A 20,937-nucleotide genomic window follows, 5' to 3' on the forward strand; every position below is an offset into this window, starting at 1 on the left:
GATCTCAGAATGAAATTTGTCAGATCAAAAAGTAAAGAGCAATGTTGGGGGAAACAAACTATCCACACATGCAGTAGGAAAACTGTGCAGCTGATGGCAAAAAGAGCATCTGAGCACCGCTGTAATCCTGCAAAATGAACATCTCTTCTATTCCCAGCTCCCCACAGTCTGTAATGGGGTGCAAACTACCCTTAAGGAGACCATCTGCCATCAATGCATGGTGGGCTCACCATGGACAGAGAACACAAAGAGACAGAAGTATGTTTATGATCCACAGGATGTCTAACAAATTTATTTTGACCAAAGCTACAGATACCCATTTGCTCTCAAGAAAGAAGCTGGCAGCAAGCAAGAGTTAACTTTTAGTATAGGGCCAGCTGGAATAACACAGACCACTCAGACAACAAACGTCACCTCACAAGCACCCTGGATTTGTTCCAAAAATCACTTGAAAAGTGGTATTCTTTCTTGACACGCTCAAGGACTGATTCAGCTTGCACCAGAAGCAGTATTTTTTTTTCTAGTGCTTGTCAGAACCATAGTTTCTAAATCTACTTTGAGATGCCTTTGAATAGTCTCAAGATACACGGTTTCCCACAGTATCACTAAGCAACCTTGTAAATTATTTTCCCTGTATTTAAGTTTAAAAACAAGATTTCATGTAGCTAAATATGTCAGATTATTTCCCCACCTCCTACCTTCTAAAAAGAAGAAACGTTTAGATATAGAAATATTTTTTTAAGGTGGAAAGAGACTGTATTTGCAAAGCTATTCACCCACATTAGTACTGCTATGAAATCACTTACAAGATTTCTGCTGACATTCAATAATTTTATTTCTAGCAATTTTTCCTGAGCTTTCACAACGAGAGAGCAACCAAACATAACACCTGCTTGGATTTGGCAAGCTGCATGGGGCTCAGGATAATAAGGCAACCCATCCAAAATCTCCTAATTTATAGATGCTGATTTGCTGACAATAGGAGGACAGCTTCATCCTCACCTTTGAAAAAGGATGAATTTGCATTAGCAAATTGTGAGGATTCATCTCACATTTAAAATGGAGGTTGATAATTAGAGAGGAGTGAGTGATAAATTCAAGAGCTATTAGCGATTTACTGCATTTTCATATAAAGTCTGTTTTCTTCTCTTCACAGCAAACGTAGGGTAGAAAACAGGAGAGGACACACAAAAATCTCAGCCTGAAGACTAGATTCAACTGGACCAGCTGGGCCTGTACTTCTCCTCATTTTACTTTTTGTAAGAGTATTTTCCCTATCCTTCTGGGATTAGAAGAAATATACTTTTTTCTTTCATAATAAATCAGGAAAATAGGAGAGGATGAAGTTGCTGGTGACAGCTGAAAGGGGAAATCCAACATTCCCCCATACATCCCACCACCACCCCTTGCACCAACTCCCAGTGCTCTTAAGATTTTGTGCTGAGACACCACCCAAGGGAAAAAGACAAACAGTCTGTTTTCTCTGGGCATCAGGCAGAGCAAGAAAGAGAAGTGAAACAAGCTTTGGCAAGAAGTGCAGCCACAAGGCTTGAGTGAAGCTCATCAGTAACACACAACTTCTATGCCTTGTCTAAGATTATAGAAACATCAGGGGATCACAGAATGGTCTGGGCTGGAAGGAACCTTAAAGATCATCAAGCTCCAAACACCAGATCAGGTTGCTCCAAGCACCATCCAAACTGGCCTTGAACACATCCAGGGACGGGCCAGCCACAACTTCTCCAAGCAGCATCAGCCAGTGTCTCACCACCCTTAAAAGGAAGAATTTCTCCCTAATATCTAACCTAAACCTAACCTCCTTGAGCTAAAACCATTCCCCCTTGTCCTGTCACTACATGCCATGAGCAAAGACATCCATCTCCTAATTTACAAATTGTCTTTTCCCATGTAGAAGTATTTCTATGCATCTGAGCTTGCATGTATATGCACACGTGCCCAACAGAACCAGAGATGCATCAACTGGCTCTGCCAAACTCTGCAAATAAGTACCAGGATGACTTTTAAGGATGATCCCCCATCCTTTAGCACCTGTGCTAACCCATCAGAGTGTGGCTGGAAACTGCAATATTTATGTCTCCCTTTTAGACAAGATAATGTGATGCTTTCTAAAAAGGAAGGACATTAAAGGTGGTTTTGTCTTATACATCTATTTTGTAAAGTCAGGAAACTAGCAAGCTCAGGTTCCTTAGTTCTATAGTTATCAAAAAACCCCTCAAGCCTCAGACCAGACGTAATGACCAGTGTCTGCAGAGCAACCCACTCTCAGAAATCCATCCTAAGCGGATGGACTACAAAGCAAAGTAGCAAATTCATGATTCCTACCGTAAAAATGCACAGTGCTTTCCCTGAATAGTGATTTAGAAGAGCAATCAAATAGCATGTCTAAGGTACAATGGAAACACTAATCAATATGTTCCCTCTAAGGAATGACAACCATACAGGAGAAGGTGTGGGTGTAATTCCTGTACATCCTAAGTGATTCCACAAACCCAGCTCTGTGTATACCTCAGAAACTGGAACTGTGATCCTAATCTGCTTTCTTAATATTACACATTTCATAATATAGTACCCAAAAGTACAAATAATCAACTGAGTGGTATTAGGGCACAGAAAGGAAGAGTATCCAGCTTTCTTCTAAAAATCTCATTTCTAATTGATTTTATTAAAAATTCATTTCTGTGCTCATTTGTGTAATGTAACTTCTTAGGGAGTCACACATTTGGATATAATTAGCCATTTATCTTGTGGCATTCAGTGCTAATGACCTTTCTTTGAAGAAAGATTCATGTTTGATTTTTCTATTGTTCAAACTTAAGAGGAGCCTCTTTGGGTTGAAAACACAGGAATCCTCTGAACTGACTTTAAACACCTAAGCAATCAATGGCCTTTCCAATTAATTTTCACTGTGTTTGTTTGGGACAGCTTTGTTGTAACAGCATGAAGGCTTTAAATCTTGGTGATTAAAGCCATCTTCTAGGTACACACTTGGTGTTCCAAAGAGAAATGCCAAGCAAATACAGCCCCCACTGATATCCAGGGCAGGTCTACACAGCATGGATCAAAACCAGGCTTAAGTATGCTAAACCCAGCTTGCCACACTGGAGCCTAGGTTTGAGGAGACTACACTGTATTTCTCTCTCTACTTTTTAAATGTCATTTGCTTATAATTTCTATTAGAAAACAAAGTTAAAAGAAAAATCTCTGTGTAGGAAATAATAGCATTCATTTTTCAAGTGTTACATTCTTAATGTAGGAAATTACATCTAAAATTACAGCAATAATAATGCCTTCAGGAGGCACTAGGCATCTGAGAATTCTTCCCTCCTCCTGCAATTACTTAAACTTCCTTCACTTCTATCTACATGTTTAGCACTACTTAGGTTTAGTCTAAGCAGTCTAGTATTTAGCTGTTTTTATTGTCCAAAATGATTCAATTATTTGAGTACAAAGAGGGGGAAAGCTTCTTCATCTAAAGAAATAGTTGGCAACTTTAAATTCATGATTTTCCCATTCCACATTTAACCATAAAAAATCAGTTCTGCAAAGCCTTAGGAAAAAACAACTTTCTTTACAACTCTAATTACTTTACAACTGCTGAGGGAAAAAAGTTACTACATTTTATATGTATGTTGCAAAATTTTTTCTAAATAAAAGCATTACGTTTACTGAAGACATTGAAAATAAATTGTGCATTAGAAGTCTCTTTTTTACAGTCTTTCCAGAGCAGACTGGAGTTCCTGCCCTTCCAAATTCACCAGGTTAAATTACATCTCATTCATGAAACAGGTTATGTCCAGCTTCTGAAGAGACATCACTCTTCAGCCTTTCACCTTTGCTAAAACATTCAATACTTGTGTATCATGCTCCTTCATTCCTTATTGCAAGCCTTCATCATCTCAGCACCCAAGGAGGAATCACTGTGTCCACAGCCCAGACATGGTCCCACACACCCAGCATCCAACCTCCTAAATTATCCCAAATCACATTTTTACATCAAACACGGCCATAAATTGTGTGAGAGAAAATTCTGCTCTGAGCAGCTCTCTCAAGAGCAAATCCAGAATTTTCAGGGAAAGCTCTACTTTAAAGACATGGTTAAAGAAAGAAATTCTCTTTCTCACCACTCCTCCCATGAAATTACAGTTGAGTAAGTATGGCAATGGCAGAACTGAAACTTATTTTCCAGGCATGTTTTGAGCAGCGTGTAACAGCACCACCTGGTGATTGAGGCTGTACACGATTTTGAACACATCCATTAAGGCACAGTCATCAGCACAGAAGACCAGCTTTTAAGTCTGGTTGTGTATAATTTGGATTTTTTTTCCATTAAAATTACATGCCATTTTTACCAGCAAATGGTAAAATTTTGTAATTCTGTTAAAAAATTAATCAAACTCCTCAGACCTAATGTCAGTTGACTTCTGATGATAAGTAAGGAAAACTCTGGACATAGGAACACTCAGTTTAGTAAAATACAGCAATTGGTTCAAATGTTTTAATATCCTAGGTTAACCAAACGATTGTTTAAAGGTTTGCTTTGTAGTTCAGATAGAAAAGCCACTTCAGAACCAGAAACAGTCAAGTCTGGGTTACTAAAATACTTGAAAAATACCAAACTGGATGTCGTGCATCCTGTATTTTCTAAACTGATTAATATATAAACTGAGTTAGCATTTTGGTCCTAAAATGCATTACAAATTTTACTGCTGCTCCATCGAAGCATTGCAGAACATCTAATACACATTGCTGGAAAAAATCCTCAGGGATCCTGAAATGAAAATGTACTCCCCAAAGAAGTCACAAGCGACAAGAATTCTGTTAGAGCTGAGCATTTCTTCTTCATCACTCCTTTTTAAGTTGTGACTAAATTAGCACAGCCTGCACACTCCGGGGTGTGTGCTGGGAGGAGGGAGGGGGAGAAAACGGAAGATATCAAGGCCTAAGGCACTTCAAGCAGAGAGCATCCATCTGCCAGCAGCAGTCAATGAACAGAACATTTCTAAAAAGCTTCCCACTCATAAGTCAAGCCAAAAGAACAAAAAACACCTTCCTTCTCTCTGACTGTGCAGGACTGAACGTAACAGGACAGTGGGTTATAAATAAATGTTTAAAAAAATTTTAAGAGAAAAAAAGAAGCTCACAACACAGTTCTGCGTTCAGCCTCTCCTGCTGCAGAATGGGTTTGAGAGGTTTCTGTTCATCTCTACGTCACCATTCTCTCCTCCAATCTATGGTGGCATGTGGAGGAGTGAAATGATAAAAGGAAAACAAGAAAAGAAATAAAAGGGTTGGAAGGGTTGGTTCTTTTTTTGTTTTGCAGATCTATTCACTGTCCCGGTAAAGAGGTGCATTGCCCAAGCTAAGGCCCAGCATATTTGGATGAAGGGGGTGGGAAGGGGTAGTTGAGGGATGGGAAAGGCTGGGATATAATTGGCTTTGCTGTTACAAGGTGCCTATTGTGGAACTGGACTCCAGAGCTGCAGGATTCTGATGGCAATACTGCTGAGAGCAGTTCCCAAACCTTTACAGAACAGCTCCTTCCTACCCGCACACCGCACCAAAGCCTGACACCACAACCTGCAGGGAGGGCAGCAAAGCCCAGGACTGCAATCACCCAGGCCAAAGATAACTTGCTTGTGTGCACAGGGCTGTTGTTCAGGCTGGGATCAGAGCTTGGTTTTGATGTTGTTGGTGGTTTCTCCTTCTGAGCAGGTGCCTGACATATGTCAGTCTGCTAATAAATTTGCTGGTGTGGCCGTACTGGATACAGGAAGCTCCCACTGACATATTTCACACCTGATACAGAACCCAGTAGTTTCTGATTTTTTTCTGTTGTTATTTCTACAGAGGTCCAGAAGTTCAATGCTGTGGCCATTATTTCAGAAAAGCAATCTTCAAAAAAAAAAGCAATAGTTCCAAAAGCCAATCACACTTGCAGACCCTCAGGCTTGGGGAATGCTTTCCTGTACTGTCACATCACCGGCGCTCCAATTTATTCCACAGAACAAAACAAAAAGGACTTTCAATACATGACAAGAACTCAGCACTATCAGAGAACACAACACTAAAAAGCATCAACAACCTTCCTCCTCTCAAGTTTTGAGCCACAGTGCCTACAAAATTACACAAACACTTCAAAACTCACATTTCAATGTTTAAGACAGTCCTATGCCACAAAAGTGACAGACATATTCTTTCATTATCAAAAAAGAAAGCAGCGGTTACATGGAACATAAACCAAAGCTATATTACCTGGAGTATATTTTAAGCTTGTCTAGCAACATTGCAAAGCCAAAATGGCTTAATTCAGATGCTTGTTAGAAGAGGCACATTACTAGTGCTGAAATTTATAGCTATTACTAGAGGGGGAGGAAGGAGAGAGGCAATCGTCTATTTTCTGCCACACTGTACAAGAAGGAGGATAAACCTATTAATACTCAAGTTCATTTCCTCATGAACAGTACTATAAAAAGCAAATGTTTTAAAAAACATTAGCCTACTAGGTAAACTATCTTTAAGTACAGGATTGCTCTCAAGAGAAATGACAGGTTTCAATTACCTACACAAGGCTGCAGGGAGATAAATCTCCATCAGTGAATTCCACAAATGAGATCAGTATGGTGCTACTCTGTGTCACAGAGAAACTGTGAAATTTAACAGGAAGAAATTTGGAGATATAAAAGGCCAAAACTTTAATATCCAAGCAAGAAATTTCACAAGTGTGCAGAACTTTAGAGGGAATTTCTTCTCTTGTTTGATAAAATGAAGGAGAGATTTGTGCTTCCCTGCCACAAGAGTTCTCTTTTCCACAGCCAGCTAATAAACCAAGAGACAGAGCAGAGACTGGAGAGGAGACAGAGCAAAGGAATCATGAAAGATGCTTTTAACTCCAGAGTCACAAACAGGCCAGTTCAAAGCAGCTGAACATGCAAATATTTCTAGTTATTAGTTAAGACAACACAAGTCATGTTAACTCATTTGATTAAGACTGCAATTTTATTTTTTTTCAACTTCAAAGACAACTTTCAGAATTAAAATAAAAAGTAACAGAGACTGTCCTCAGTAACAGGACAATCTCTCTGTTTACTCAGTCACATACAGACCAAACCGAGGAACTTTAGAAATGCCTTTGCTAATTTTTCCCTTTTCTGGCGAAGCAAACACAGGAACAGAGTTGGGAACACCAGCAAAGACTCACATATTTCAACCCAGTGGAATGCTGTGCTCAAAGTTTTAAGTTGTCAAACAGCCTTTGGGCAAAATCTGGACATTATCTCCAGAAGATTCTCTACTCTTAAAGGATCCCAGACCTGCTTCTTGAATCAGATCTCATTAAAGGACACATGGACTGTTCTCCATTAAATTGTCCCTAAAAGGATAAAGAGCACATCAAAAGTATCTCCAAGACAGGTACTTTATTCTTTATTATTTATTCAGGGCATTTATCATTCCCTGGCAAAACACAAAAAATCTACACCATTTAAGACAATAAAATTTTTCAGATTTCAACTGAAGTAGAAACAAATTAATCAATGTATAACCAAAAGGTTGTCCTTGAACAGTGATGAACTCAACTGGTCTTTTAACAAAGGTAATCAGAGAGGATGAAGTACAGGGTCTCATTACCAAAATGAGATTGAAGAGATTCTCCATGTGCTGAAGGAGAAACCAGAGCACCAGAAGGATCCCAGCTTCCTCAGAGGCCTCTGAATCAAGCTCTGGAGTAACAGAGAAACAGGCAGGGAAGTACGATTTTCTGCTTTTACCCAAATTCTTGGAGTACTCATGCTGGCTAAAGAGTTGATTTTCTACCCCTGAGGTTTTTTGTTTTCCTTAAAGTAAGCGTTTTCCCCATCTCTTCAAGTCTTTGCTGACTTGTGCAGCTGCCTGCAAACCCTGGAAGATGAAGCTCTGAGAAAAGTGTGCAAGATACTGAGATATCCTGAAGACTCAGCCACCAAAGAGTCCAGCATCAAGCTTTTGTGCTGCTGGAACTCACCAGAGCCTGCATCGAAGCAGAGGACCAGGAAAGCCCAAACTTATTGACATCCAGGCAATCCTCAGAAGCACAGAGGTCCAGCAAGCTGGAAGTCAAACACAACAGCCCAGTAACACCAGGAAAGTTCCCTGTTGAATTGTTATGTGATGAGAATCAGCAATCAGAAATGTGAAAGGGCAAACAAGTGGGGAAAACAGCATTCCTTTAAAAATTGTTTGATGAAGAAGTTAAGGACCAAAGAACTAGCATTCCAGGTCACAACTTTTCTGCATTCCTGGCTCTGGAGCATGTTCTGATGAGAAAGTGTAATGAAAGTCAAGAAACACTTATTCAAGAAACAAATATGTGGATGTTATGGCTAGGACACATCCATGGTTTAGCAGATGGTGGAGAGGGTGGATCTACAAGACAGGAGGAAAGAAAGCTGTGAGTGGCCTCAGCAGGAAGAAGTTTGAACTTGTTAACATGCAAAGGGCAGAACAGTTGGATGCAATTTGTAGTTCAGTTTTGGCCATGTTAACTCTATGTCAACAAGGAGATACACGAATACAGACAGATTCAGCAGACACCAAAGCCTACGATTCATCACCCTTATCTCCAGAGATGAGTGACTGGGCTTAGTCAATATAGACTTCCCTTCAGTGAGTGAAGAGAAACAGACGCTTCAGAGAGTGAGTCATTGACTTCCTTTCGGATTAATTTAATCACACCCTAAATCTGTCTGCCTCTATGCAGAGCCACTGAAAGCAGATGAGAAACAGGAGCTCACACAGACATCTGAATTTTGCCACCCATGTCCAGCCAGGACATAGGACTAGATGGAAGAGGTATGTTGAGGTTGAAGAAGTTTACTGAGGGAAAAGGTTGTACTTGAAACATCAACCACCAAACCAAACACACAACAAAAAATCCACCACCCAACAAAACACACCCACACACAAAAAACATGTAATATCACCCCAAATGAAAAGGAGAAGATTCTTCCTTATCCTCCTTCAAAGAGAGATTGGGGAAGTTAACAAATGTCATGTGAAGATGAAGGAAATGGATGAGAGACAAATTGCTAATGACAAGAGAGGACTCGAAAGGGACAAGGCAGTAGACAGATCAAAGGGCAAATCTAAAGCAATGGTCTGGCTAGAAGAGGAAGTCTTTCAAAGTCTTAGTGAGTAAAGAAATTTAGGAAGATATGAGGCAAAAGCAGAAAAGGAGAACTTTAAGCAATGATTAGTTTAAAAGACAACAAGAGAAAACTCAATGTGGTGCTAATAAACACAGAGATGAAGGATTAGGATCAGCGTCTATCACAACAGAAATGAAGGCAAAGGACAAGATAATGGCAGAGAGCCTAGACTAGAAGTTTCATTATTGAAATCAAAGCCGGGGACAGGAACTGATACAGAGGAAGAGTCAAAGAAAAGATTGCCTCTAACAATGGAAATGGTCTGGAAGACTTTCACAGCTGCAAAACTAGGTGATAGGGATTCATTCTATACAAAGGAACAGCCTGAAAGAGTGAAGATCTGCTGAAAAATGATTGACAGGTTGATAAAGAGTAAACAGATCTGGATGAGAAGCAAGGCCAAAGGAAACAGCCACAAGCACCTGCCATAGACCATCTGATCCTGAAGATGAAGCCTTCTTTAGAAAGCAGGAAGACTTCCAGGTTCTCATAGTGAACTGCATCCACCCCAGCTGCTGCTGTACAGGAACCACAGCGGGTCACAGGCAATCCAGGGGAATGCCAGAGCACATCAGGAACAGGTCAAGCAGCAGCTGTGGCACACCTACCACTCTTTGGAAAGGAAGAAGTGGTGGAGGATGTAAAGCCTGATGGCAGGCTTGGTTACAGCAACCCAAGATTAACAAGATCTTGAGGGGTGTGAGGAAGATGGGCAGCATAATTACAACACTGGATTTCAGAGGGCTTCAGTTGGCTCAGAGAAGAGGTAGGCAACTATCTATGGTAAAGAAAGACTAAGCAAGGGCTCCCTTAAGCACATTCTACACACATGTTAATTGGACTTGATGGGATACATGTGAGAATGCAAAGGGAGATGTTAAAAAGAGTAATCTCTGCCATCATTAAAAAGTTGTGAGAATTTGAAGAGGTTCTCTGTGATTAGAAGGCAACAAGCATCAGGCATCTCTTCCAGAGGGAGAAGTAAGACTCCAAAGGTGAGTTAGGCTCCTCTCAGCCTCCTGGAAGGCTACAGATCAACCTGGAACCCATTTCCAGACACACAAAACCCAAGAAGGTTACCAGGAATTGCCAGCACAGATTGAATGAGGGTAGATCATGCCCAACTGCAACAGCAGAATGCAGTCAAGATAAATTCCAGCTACAGCTCTTCCCTGATCCCATTTCATCATTCTCCCTGACAGCCAAATTGTGGAGATCTGGACTAGGCCAGTGAACAGCAACTTGAGTGAAAGGCTGGTCTGGTTCAAAGAGGAGTGCTCAGCCCTTTCACCATCAGACTTACAACTGGGATTGACATTGGGGTCAATAGTGTTTAATGCCTTCATTGACAACACAAACAATAGGCCAGGAGGTTTCCTTTGCCAGCCTACAGATGACATCCCATTGGAACAGTGGCCAGTATGCTGAAGGGCAGAGCCATTATCCAGAGGAATCTTACGATGCTGCAAAAATGAGCTGACAGAAGCCTCATGAGCCAAATGTAATTTTTCTGCATTTGGGACAGAAGAACTGCAGCGCAAAAACACAGACTGGGAGTCTTTGACTTTTTTGCAGAAAAGGGTTTCTCATGGACAAAAAGCTGAACATGGCTCAGCAGCACCCAATTGCAGTGGTGAAGGTTAACTTCATCCCAGAGCCACATTATTAAGACTGCAGCCAGCAGGTCCAGAGAAGTGATTATCATCCCCTGTTGAGCACTTGTGAGACTATATTTAGAGTACTTTGTCCAGTTCAGGACTCCTCTGCAGAAGAGGCATACTGGAGCAAGTCCAGCAGAGAGTCCCTGTGATGATTTGGAGGCTGCTGCACATTGGTGAGGCTGACAGATGAATTTGCTGAGTCTCAAGAAAGCCGAGGGAGAATTCTCTTTGGTGTCTTCAGCTTTGCAGTAGGAGGTTATAAAGATGCAGCCAGAGCTGCATCACCAGAGATGCACATCAAAAGGACAAGAGGCAAGAGTCACATTTCACCAAAGTAAGTTCTGACTCGACACAAGGCAAAAATTCCTCACAGTGAGGGCAGCCAACCACTGGAGAACAGGTTGTCCAGGGAAACTCTGTCATAGCCTTCCTTGGTAATAACCAGAGCTCAGCTGCCCTTGGCCCTCAGCAGCTTAAGGTAACTTCAAAGCCACCGTTTTGTCAGCCTCTAGATATCTCTCCCAGTCTCAGTCATTCTAGGATTCCACTACTCTCCCTTCCCTTGCTGTTTTGGTTTTGTTAAACAGCGTCCTCTGTTCCTCCCCTTTGGATACTTGTGTTCTTCACATGTGTAATATATTGTCCTGGTCTAATTCACAATATATAGCTATGGGAGGAAGCAGAACCCTCCATAATCACCTGTAACAGCTATGAAATTAATGATGACAACAAATGTTAAAGAATTAAGCAAATAGTTAGATGTAAACAGTCAAAAATGCATTACAGAATATCTTCAGAAATGCTTTCCCATTTAGCATCAAAATACTGTTAGCTATGTTTTGGTATTTAAGAGGACTGAGGGAAAACACACATTCATTTAAAGATATAATTAAAAACACAGCACAACAGTTGAGAAATTGGATTAAGCTAGATGCAGCTGCAATCTTCAAACTTAGTTTAAACCAGATTTGAATATCTGCAACTGACGTCTTCAAGTTTATAATCATGCCATTGACCCTCCTTCCCCTCTCTCTTTTCTTTTTGGTCACTGAAGACTATTGAAAGTATCAGAGCTCCAAGTCAAGAACAACTCCCTTGTAACAACGACTCTGACACGGATATAGTGAGAGCAGATTGCCTGCAAGGAAACAAGAATAAACTGTCTATTTAGAGAGATTATGTAATGCAACATGGAACTGTAAAATGGGATTTAAAGAGACACTACTCTGCATTTCAACCCTGGAATCAAGTGTTGACCAATACTGAAGAAATTTGAAGAGGTTCAGGAACAGAGGAAGATGTATGTCTTGTCAAAGAATCACCCCTCTGAGCTGGTATCTTAATCATAATTCTTCTTTTTCAGAAAATCAGTAGTATTTAGCTATTTTGCTGTATCTCTTAAAACAAAGTTGAAGCTGAAACACCACATCATCTCACAGGTGTGCAGGTTTTTACTACAAAAATTAGGTCTGTATGTACAAATACAAAGCATTTTGTGGACCTGAGTGCGTTGAACTTGTAGAGCTTCATACACCCAATTAGCAGAGTACTGCACTCTGAAAATCAAAGTGATTATGAGCAAATACAACAGGATTAAATCTTCTCTGCATAAATATTTTAGCAAGTGTAAACAAGACTCCAGTTTCTGTAAGCAGCCAATTCCCAAACAAACACACACATACATCAGCTGGTTCAGCAAAGAAAAAAATAAATTGAATGGCTATGCCCTGGTGCATTAAAAATAGTGAGGAAAGGTAGAGCAAAGGCTTCTGTGGTAAGAGAGACTAGTTCTGTGTAATGGACATTCTTACACAAACCTGAAAACTCCAAAATGTTCAGGGTTTGCTCATGGCTTTGTTTAGAACATAAATATACATACTTATAAAAACACCAATGCACACCATGATTTTGTAGAAGAGTCCAGGACTGATGAGCAGCTGCTGGGAGATTTTACTTTTGCATTTCTTCACTTTGGAATGCATGAAAAAAAAGTTATTACCTTAAGTATTCTGATGAAAAACTGTTCTTCATCTAATTCTAAACATCCTTCCATTAAAAGCCTCAACAAACAGCAGCATCATACATTCAGCCAAGCCCAGCTGCTTTGCTGGTAATTAAGAGACAGTCAGTCCAGATCACCTCCCTTCCACCTCCCCTGAAAGACAGACTTTACAGTAAGGGAGAATTTGGCCCAAACTGTATGGGGAAGGAGTGGGGGGATGGAGAGCTAGCAGGGGGAGGTGGTTATTTTTTAAAAGCCAGCAAGTCCCTGCTCCAGGGCTGGACTTTTCCCCGAACCACGTCACGCCGGCAGGTTGCTGGCAAGCACAGCAAGACCTCGGACCACACACAGGCTCTCAGCTGCTCTCCAGCACACTGGGGACTTCCATCCCTGCTCCCAGGGCGTGCCTCTTCCCTTCAGCAGGAGCCTGCATGGAGCAGGGACAGCACAGGGAGAATGGTGTGCTCACAGCAGGACCGCTCCCTCCCAGGCTGTCCTGAGCAGCATCCCCACTGCAGCAAGCTTCAGCACGTCATCTGCAGCACAGTCAACTTGGGTAATGCCAACACAGTGGCACCACCAAATAAATAAGTAAGTAGCTTGGCACTTTTTATAACTATTCATTTTTCATATAGCCAACTACCAATGCGCTCCAGTTTCGCCCAATGAACAGCTCCATACCTCTCCTTTAAAATGCGTACAGTAAGTTCATTTGCCTTGCTACACTTTCAAGTCTAACCATGATGGATATTTAACATAATTTCACCCCTCCAAAAAAGCCATGATCATAGGCCCACAGTGACAGGGTGAGATTTTTTTAAGCTCATTGCCATAGCTCAATTTGCAATTAAAAACTATGTAAAGCCAGAAGTGTGATTAAAAGCAGCAGACAACCAGCTCATTATACAGCAGCAGAAAAGAAAAGCCTTTCAAACACCAATTGCTCTACCTGAAATATCAGCTGCTGTTGTCATGCCTGGGACTGAGCAAGAACATCACTTAGCTCACTGAAAAGAACTTTCCCAGAGACAGATTGGCAGCATGACAAATGTAGGTTGGCTAGAGAAATCAAAGACCAAATACTTGCTCCTTACATAAAGGATAGACACAGGAAAAAGAAAATAGGAGAAAACCTACATAGAGCTTCAGAGAGGTGTAACTAAAAAGACAATTTTCCTGTTTCAAGAATATTTGGGAGATAAGTTCATTTAAAACAACTAAAATTTCTTGTATACGATGCTGATATACTTTAGCCAAGTCACAATCATTGTTTTTGATCAGGGAGGCCCCACACACGAAGCTGTGGGGAAGGAAGATGCTCAGACATATTCCCCAGCAAACACTCATCCAAGAAAAAAGCTGTGTTTAGATTCTAGGAAAACGCCTACACTGTCTTTACTTGTGATTACCTTTTGGCATAACCAAAAGGGCTTTTGAAGGATTCAAACACTCCACAAAGCAACAAGACAGATTTCCTTCCATCAGCATTTTACTTTTCTACAATTAGAGACAACTGTGAAGTTCTTACGCACAAAAAGCCAATTTATTTTTAAAATGCCTGTTCAAAATTACAGTTTTGATTAAAGTGCCTTACTCCAAAACCAGTCTTCATTATGTTTAGTGGCTTTATCCCACTGCTTATATAGGTTACATGTTAGACAGGAAATTTAAACTTCCTAAGATAGTAACTTCAGACCTGACACTGACACTGGCTCACCTAAAGTGCAAGCTTTGCTTTGCCAAACAAGCAGGGCTCAATACACTTAAGTAAAAACAGCTGAATAAAACATTCTGTATATAAAGCAATCTGTATATACATCAGCTGAATAATGCTGAGTAGAGAAATCTGACTACACTTCAATGACACAGATCAATCTTAACCTGTCTATACCTAGGAAGATATAATATCAGATCAATCTTACTCTTCAAATACCTATGGAGGCATAATATATGCAAGACTTTTCTGTGTTGAGTTGCAAATGTAAGATTAATTTAGGAAAATAACTTTCTCTAAAATAGCTCCCCCAAATGAGTACCTGATCAGTAAAACCCATTTACATCCCTGGTTAATTACATGTCAGCTTCTGAGACTTTGCTATGACAGTCCATCAGCTGTCATCTCCAAGAGTCATGAGACAGGAGTATTAATTAGCCAAAAAATGACAACTCCTGTCCCTTGATATGAGCAACAGCAAACTGGAAGACCATTCTGCTCCTGGAATAAAAGCTGGTATTATTCACTCTCTTTAAAGAGTGTAGAATATAGAGATCTCAATTAAAATGTAAAGCATATAATGAGAATATTTATTTTTAATGTCATTTGTGTGCTAAAACCTTTTTTCCATTTTTCCTCTCTCTATTCAGTGATCCCATATTAAGCACATGATTACTTATATGCATTATTTCACACTTGTATTGCTTAAGACCAAAAACATTTGAAGCATTATACTTAAAAATTAACATGAACAAAGCATTTCAAGAACCCTGAAAACAGACTAAATAAAAAGCCACAAAAGGTTTAACAGATAATAAAAAGTTGCAATGGGCATGTCAACCTTGAAAAAGCCCTTTTTAAGCACAGTAATACTGTCAGGTGCCATTACCCTTTGTCAGTCAGCTACATGAACTCATAAATCAGGTGTAGCAGCCAAATGGGAGCACAATGAAAAATCAGCACTAGGCAAACCTGTCCACTGAATAATGAGGGGCCTGACAAGGTTTTGAGGTCACATTCAAAACTAAAAATTAATTGTATCAACCATATTAATAAAAAGAATTCATATCAGCAAGACTAAAATTTGCTAGTACCATTCTGTAGAGTTTGTGCTCGCGACTCCTTTCCCAGATTGGCGTGGAATCCTCCTCCTAAAGTTGGTGTTTTCCCTGCACCTATTAGGGGAAAAAAAACAAATACCAGACATGTCAAAGAGAACAACTTAATTAAAATGCAAAAATAAAACTTATTGTGCCAATATATTCAGTATCTGTATAATCTATAAGATGCCAAACAACATTAAGAAGGTCTTAAAGTACTTAAGACATCAAGTACCAATACTGAGCAAATTATTTCTTTCTTGGGATACTGTAAGAATTACATGGCTCCATAAGCCCTCCCAATCTCAGTTACCAAGAAAGTACAAAAATTTCTCCATGTCTATTTTAAGCAAACATGAAAATCAGTGCTGTAAAATATTTCTCAAAATAAAGGAGGAAAAAATGGCTTAATTAATATTTTTTGTCTGAAGAATATTCAATGAAGAATTTGCAGCATTTTAATAGGTAATTATTGTCATTACAGAACATAAAACATGTTTAGCATTAATTAATGATGGTGTTGGCCACTACAGACATAACACTTATTTTAAAGTAACCTCAGTTTGTCATTAGGCAAACACAGCAACACTTAGGCAACAAAAACTGCAACTCTGGAACTGCTACTTTTACACCCTGAAAGGCTGGAGACTTAAAAGAAGTCTGAGTTGTAAATCAGCATAAACTAGAGGCTGGTTTGGGCATCCACACAAATGCTAAGCAGCCTGAATGCAGAGATTGCTGGGAGTCAGTGGAACTACTCATGCAAACCAATCTTGCAGAACAGGGAATTAAACTACCAAGGACAAAAATAGTCTCCCACTAAAGCAGAAAGGTTTTTTTAAAAACAATCAGGGTACCTCAAGCAGAATCTCTGAATCTATCAGCTTAACAGCAAGTGAGACCAAAAAGCTAAATTGCTCAGGATTGAAAACAAGAAATTTGTCAGTAACTGGAATTCTACTTATTTCAAGTAGTCTGGTCTTTAGGATTGGGAAAAAGCCATCTTTTTGTCTATGATGAATACAGCTTTTCCTCAAGTTCTTGTGGCTGTTTTCACCTCTTAGACTAGCTCTTCAGAACAAACTAGAAAGGCTTTGGGCTAGGCACAGAGAGGGGAACGAAGTGGCTCTTAAAAGCAGCTCAGGACAGGTACCATGGCAGGTACTGATGAGAAACTGTGACCTGAACTGTTCACTCTTACCAGACCCTTTTAGCTCTAGTCTCCTCTCAGTTGCACTTAATGTACCATCTATACTGAGAAAAAAACTAAAAACAAACAAACCCAAAACCCAGAAAAGCTAATAAACTATAATATTCCTGCAGAATTATTATAGCCTTCAAAGCTTACTTTTCTATATAACCTTTAAATTAGGTTTCCAGTGCTATCCACAACAGAAACCAACTTTACTTCATTAACAGATCCTTTAACAAACAATAATCAGCTCTCACATAAATGCTCCACAGATTAAGTACTTCATCCTAATAAGAAGTGAAAAGCATTCAAAAGTGATCTCCTCACTGGGTGCAGAGGTAACTCTCCCAACTCTGTGTTTGACTATTAGAGACAGCAACGTCTCCTTGCCATTTTTACAGGTACTGTAAACAAACACTAGAAAACAAACCAATGCAGCAAACCAGAAAGAGGTTACCAAGCTACAAAAGGCATAACACTTCTGCTGTACGTTTAGTAAGAATCGTTTACCTGGCAAAAAACGTCAACAATGGCAATAGTTTCACATTCCTTTTCTTCAGTAGCAAATCTAAACAGAAATTCTGCCTCCCATTTTCCTTTTTTTTTTTTTTATTTGCCTTACTACAGGCTTCCTCACTAGTCTGCTTTGCAGCAGGAGACCCCAGCATCAGAACATGGGAGAACAACAACCACAAGGCAGGAGAGGAGCTGGAGGCAGGAGGCTCACCCAGAACTTTGGTCAAAGGCACCATTGCCCCCTCCTGTACACAAAGGCTCCGCTTCCCAGTCCCCTCTATCCTTGAATACACCAGAATACTGAACTGCTTTGGCAAAACAGCATTTCTAAATGTTTCCCTGTTACTACTAAAAAGCTTGCACAAAACAATCTTACAGTGGTGATAAACAATACTAATAACTAAATAATTTAACTTACTCAGGAGTTAAAATCCAGAACAATATAAACAAAATTAATTTGAGATTTCAGTGATTTTGTTCTTTAAGACTCTTTTTCATGAGACATCAAGCTATAACATCATACATAAAAGTAATTTCTTTCCGAGCCATAGAGACTGCAGCAGATACCAGCAGTGCTATCTGAAAGACAGATTCTGCTACCAGAATTGATGTACCCATTTTTCAGCAAGTTAACTGGAAAGGCTGAACATCTCTATTTAGCATTTGTCTTTGAAAACTGACAGAAACTAGTCTGTTGAGCACTTACACTCTCAGAACTGCAAACTAATGTTGCCATTGACTATGTAGTCTCATCATCAGCTTTAATCTTACAAGCAAAATGCAAACCAAACTCATTAGCATAACTGTTCGGCTGGGTAATAAAAGGATAAACTTTTGAAAAAAGAAAACTGAAATCATCAAATTCATTTAAAGACAAAAATCCCTACAAAGCTAGCAATTTAAAAGTACAAAGGAAAGGAACAGCAATGGCTAGGCACAACCAAATTAACATCCCAGCTTAACTGCAATTTTTACATTTCTTGACCTTTTCCATTCTTCCCTCACAACTTCAAAAGTGAATTAAGCAGGCTTTTGGTTTTTCACATTCAGCTTTCAAGACATACAAAAATATATCCGAGAAGTATTTGGTGTCTTCACGTACTGCCTGCCAAATCTTCAACATTAACACTACCGTTTCCCTAAGGCAACTCGAATGCACTCCCTCATGAGGTCAAGGTACATTGCCATCTACTCATCCCATCTGCTGAGGAGGGCCAGAGGGGACATCAGGCACAGCATCGCCAGCAGGGTGAGGGAGGGGACTGTCCCACTCTGCTCTCACCAGGGCAGCCTCACCTCCAGCCCTGGGGGCAGTTTTGGGCACCACAATATTAAAAAGACATAAAGCCATTGGAGTGTCCAAAGGAGGGCCATGAAGACAGTGAAGGGCCCAGGGGTGAAGCCGTATGAGCAGCAGCTGAGGGCACTTGGTCTGTTCAGCCTGGAGGAGACTGAGGAGAGACCTCACTGCAGTTACAGCTCCTCCTGGGGGGAAGAGGAGAGGCAGGCACTGAGCTGGTCTCTCTGGTGACCCGCCACACGACCTGAGGGAACAGCAGGAAGGTGTGTCAGGGGAGGTTTAGGTTGGCTTCTAGGAAAAAGTTTTTCACCCAGAAGATGGATGGGAACTGGAACAGGCTCCCTAGGGAAGTGGTCACAGTGCCAAGACTGGCAGAATTCAAGAGGCATTTGGACAACGCTCTCAGATATTTGCTGTGATCCTTAGGGTGTCCTGTGCAGGGCCAGGAGTGGGACTTTCATGATCTTTGTGGGTCCCCTTCCAACACAGGATATTCTATCACTCTATGATTACTTTTAGAAATTCACTCAGATTTTTCTTTTTCTTCCCTTTTCTCTTCAAGTTTGCTTTGGATATTTACATGAAATTTTGGACAACAGAAGGTGTGCAGAGATGTATTAGGCAGCCCAGAAATACAACTACTCCAGTTTTTGTGTGATCCTCTCAGTGGGCTACACTGCCTTAACACAACAGAACTGAAAATGCAGGAGATCATGTCTGGAAACTTAATGATACTCGGTCAAAGCTCACACAGGTCTGGACCCAGACCATAACCCTGTATCATTCGAGTGCTAAACTACTTCTCAGAGCTGGGTTAACATCTGGACCCTACAATCTTAAAGATCTGTCCAACTAAACAATTATCTGGTTCTACAGAGACTATCCCTCCATCAGCCAAAAGCAGCCATCACCATTCTGCTGCTCACAGCACAAGCACCTCGGCAGTTTCTGCTCTGTTCCACCAACTCCCTACCAAACAGAGTCACAGCACTCTGCTTCTCTATAAAAATGCTCCTCAAGCTGTAAAAGGTGTAAGCAAAGCTTGAAGTCTGTGGTAATCTTGAACAGCAACAACAGAACGACAAGCAACAGGAACAGCACTTATCAAATCCCTCCACACAGTGGAGGCAAAGAGCAGCCACTTGGGCATTTGCAGCTTAAAGGGCACTTTTCTCTCAGCTAGTGACATGATGAGTTTCAGATTCTACACCTGGAGGAGAAACAGATTCAGTCCCAGCACTACAGATTTTGCTTCCTCTACAGAAAGAACAAGTGAAGACAGGGAAAGAAGCTGCTTGTAACCTGAAGTGCACCTGTTATCTGATAGGACCAGTCCTACCAAAATCCTTCCTTGTCAAATTAAACCCGAAAGCCACGACTCCTTTCTTCAGGACAAGGTGGGGGCAAACCTTCTATTTCAAATGCATGTATTTACAGACCCAGCAAAAAATCTGGTAAAGTCTGGTAAAGAATGCAGACTGCATCACACCAATGGCTTCATAATCAGGGAAGACAAGATAATTTAATATAAAAAGATTAATGAGCTTCCTACTGAAGTTAGACCATTAAAGTAAGAAGGAGGGTAAGTAAACCTCCCACTACAATTCATACCTATAAAAGCAAAATTATGTGATTCATAAAGTTCTGAAATTTGTAACTGAAACACTTCTCACTCATTTTTCAAGGAAAATGAACAGGTCTGCAGGCATCAGAGCCTGCTGAAACAGTACTGCCACATAAACTTACATACACAAGCTTTAAATCTATTCCATCATAGCTTATTTTCATAACTACCAACTGTAGAGATAAATATAGCTGCATCCACCACAACCCAGCTTAGGACTGCCCAGGTCTGTGAAATCAGTTTGCATCCAAGTTATGTGCACTATTTTGCACTCCACAGCTGACAGCAGCACCCTCTGTTGTTGCCATCTCAAGGACAGTGTGGAAAAGACTCAGTGCCAGAAAAAGCTTCATATGAACTCTGGTGCACGATTGCCACCTGGAGGATGTGGGGAGGGAAGCAAAATTGATTTGATTCATCTCACTAAAACATATAGCAGATGATTGTTTTAGATGGAAGTTCCCCCTCTTCCTTCCCACGTGATTATGAATTAGTTTTGTGATGAGAAAATCTGGCACAGAGTAAAACAGGTAAATATTCTTCATCAAAGGGCCTGCAAATCCCACATACATATATTTCCTTTCTCTGTATTGCAATTGACATCATGACCATTCTGCATAAATTA

General features: G+C 40.4%; 1 protein-coding gene across 1 annotated transcript in view; it reads right to left on the bottom strand.

The window, feature by feature from the left end:
* Window positions 1-20,937, bottom strand: part of BRF1 (BRF1 RNA polymerase III transcription initiation factor subunit) — a 171,457-nt gene that overhangs the window by 141,710 nt on the left and 8,810 nt on the right. The window contains exon 2 of the mRNA XM_063399514.1: window positions 15,675-15,755. Coding sequence (XP_063255584.1) covers window positions 15,675-15,755 — 81 coding nt within the window. The remainder of the gene's footprint in view (window positions 1-15,674; window positions 15,756-20,937) is intronic.

The sequence above is a fragment of the Prinia subflava genome, chromosome 5 (genome assembly GCF_021018805.1).
Source record: "Prinia subflava isolate CZ2003 ecotype Zambia chromosome 5, Cam_Psub_1.2, whole genome shotgun sequence".
NCBI lineage: Eukaryota > Metazoa > Chordata > Aves > Passeriformes > Cisticolidae > Prinia > Prinia subflava.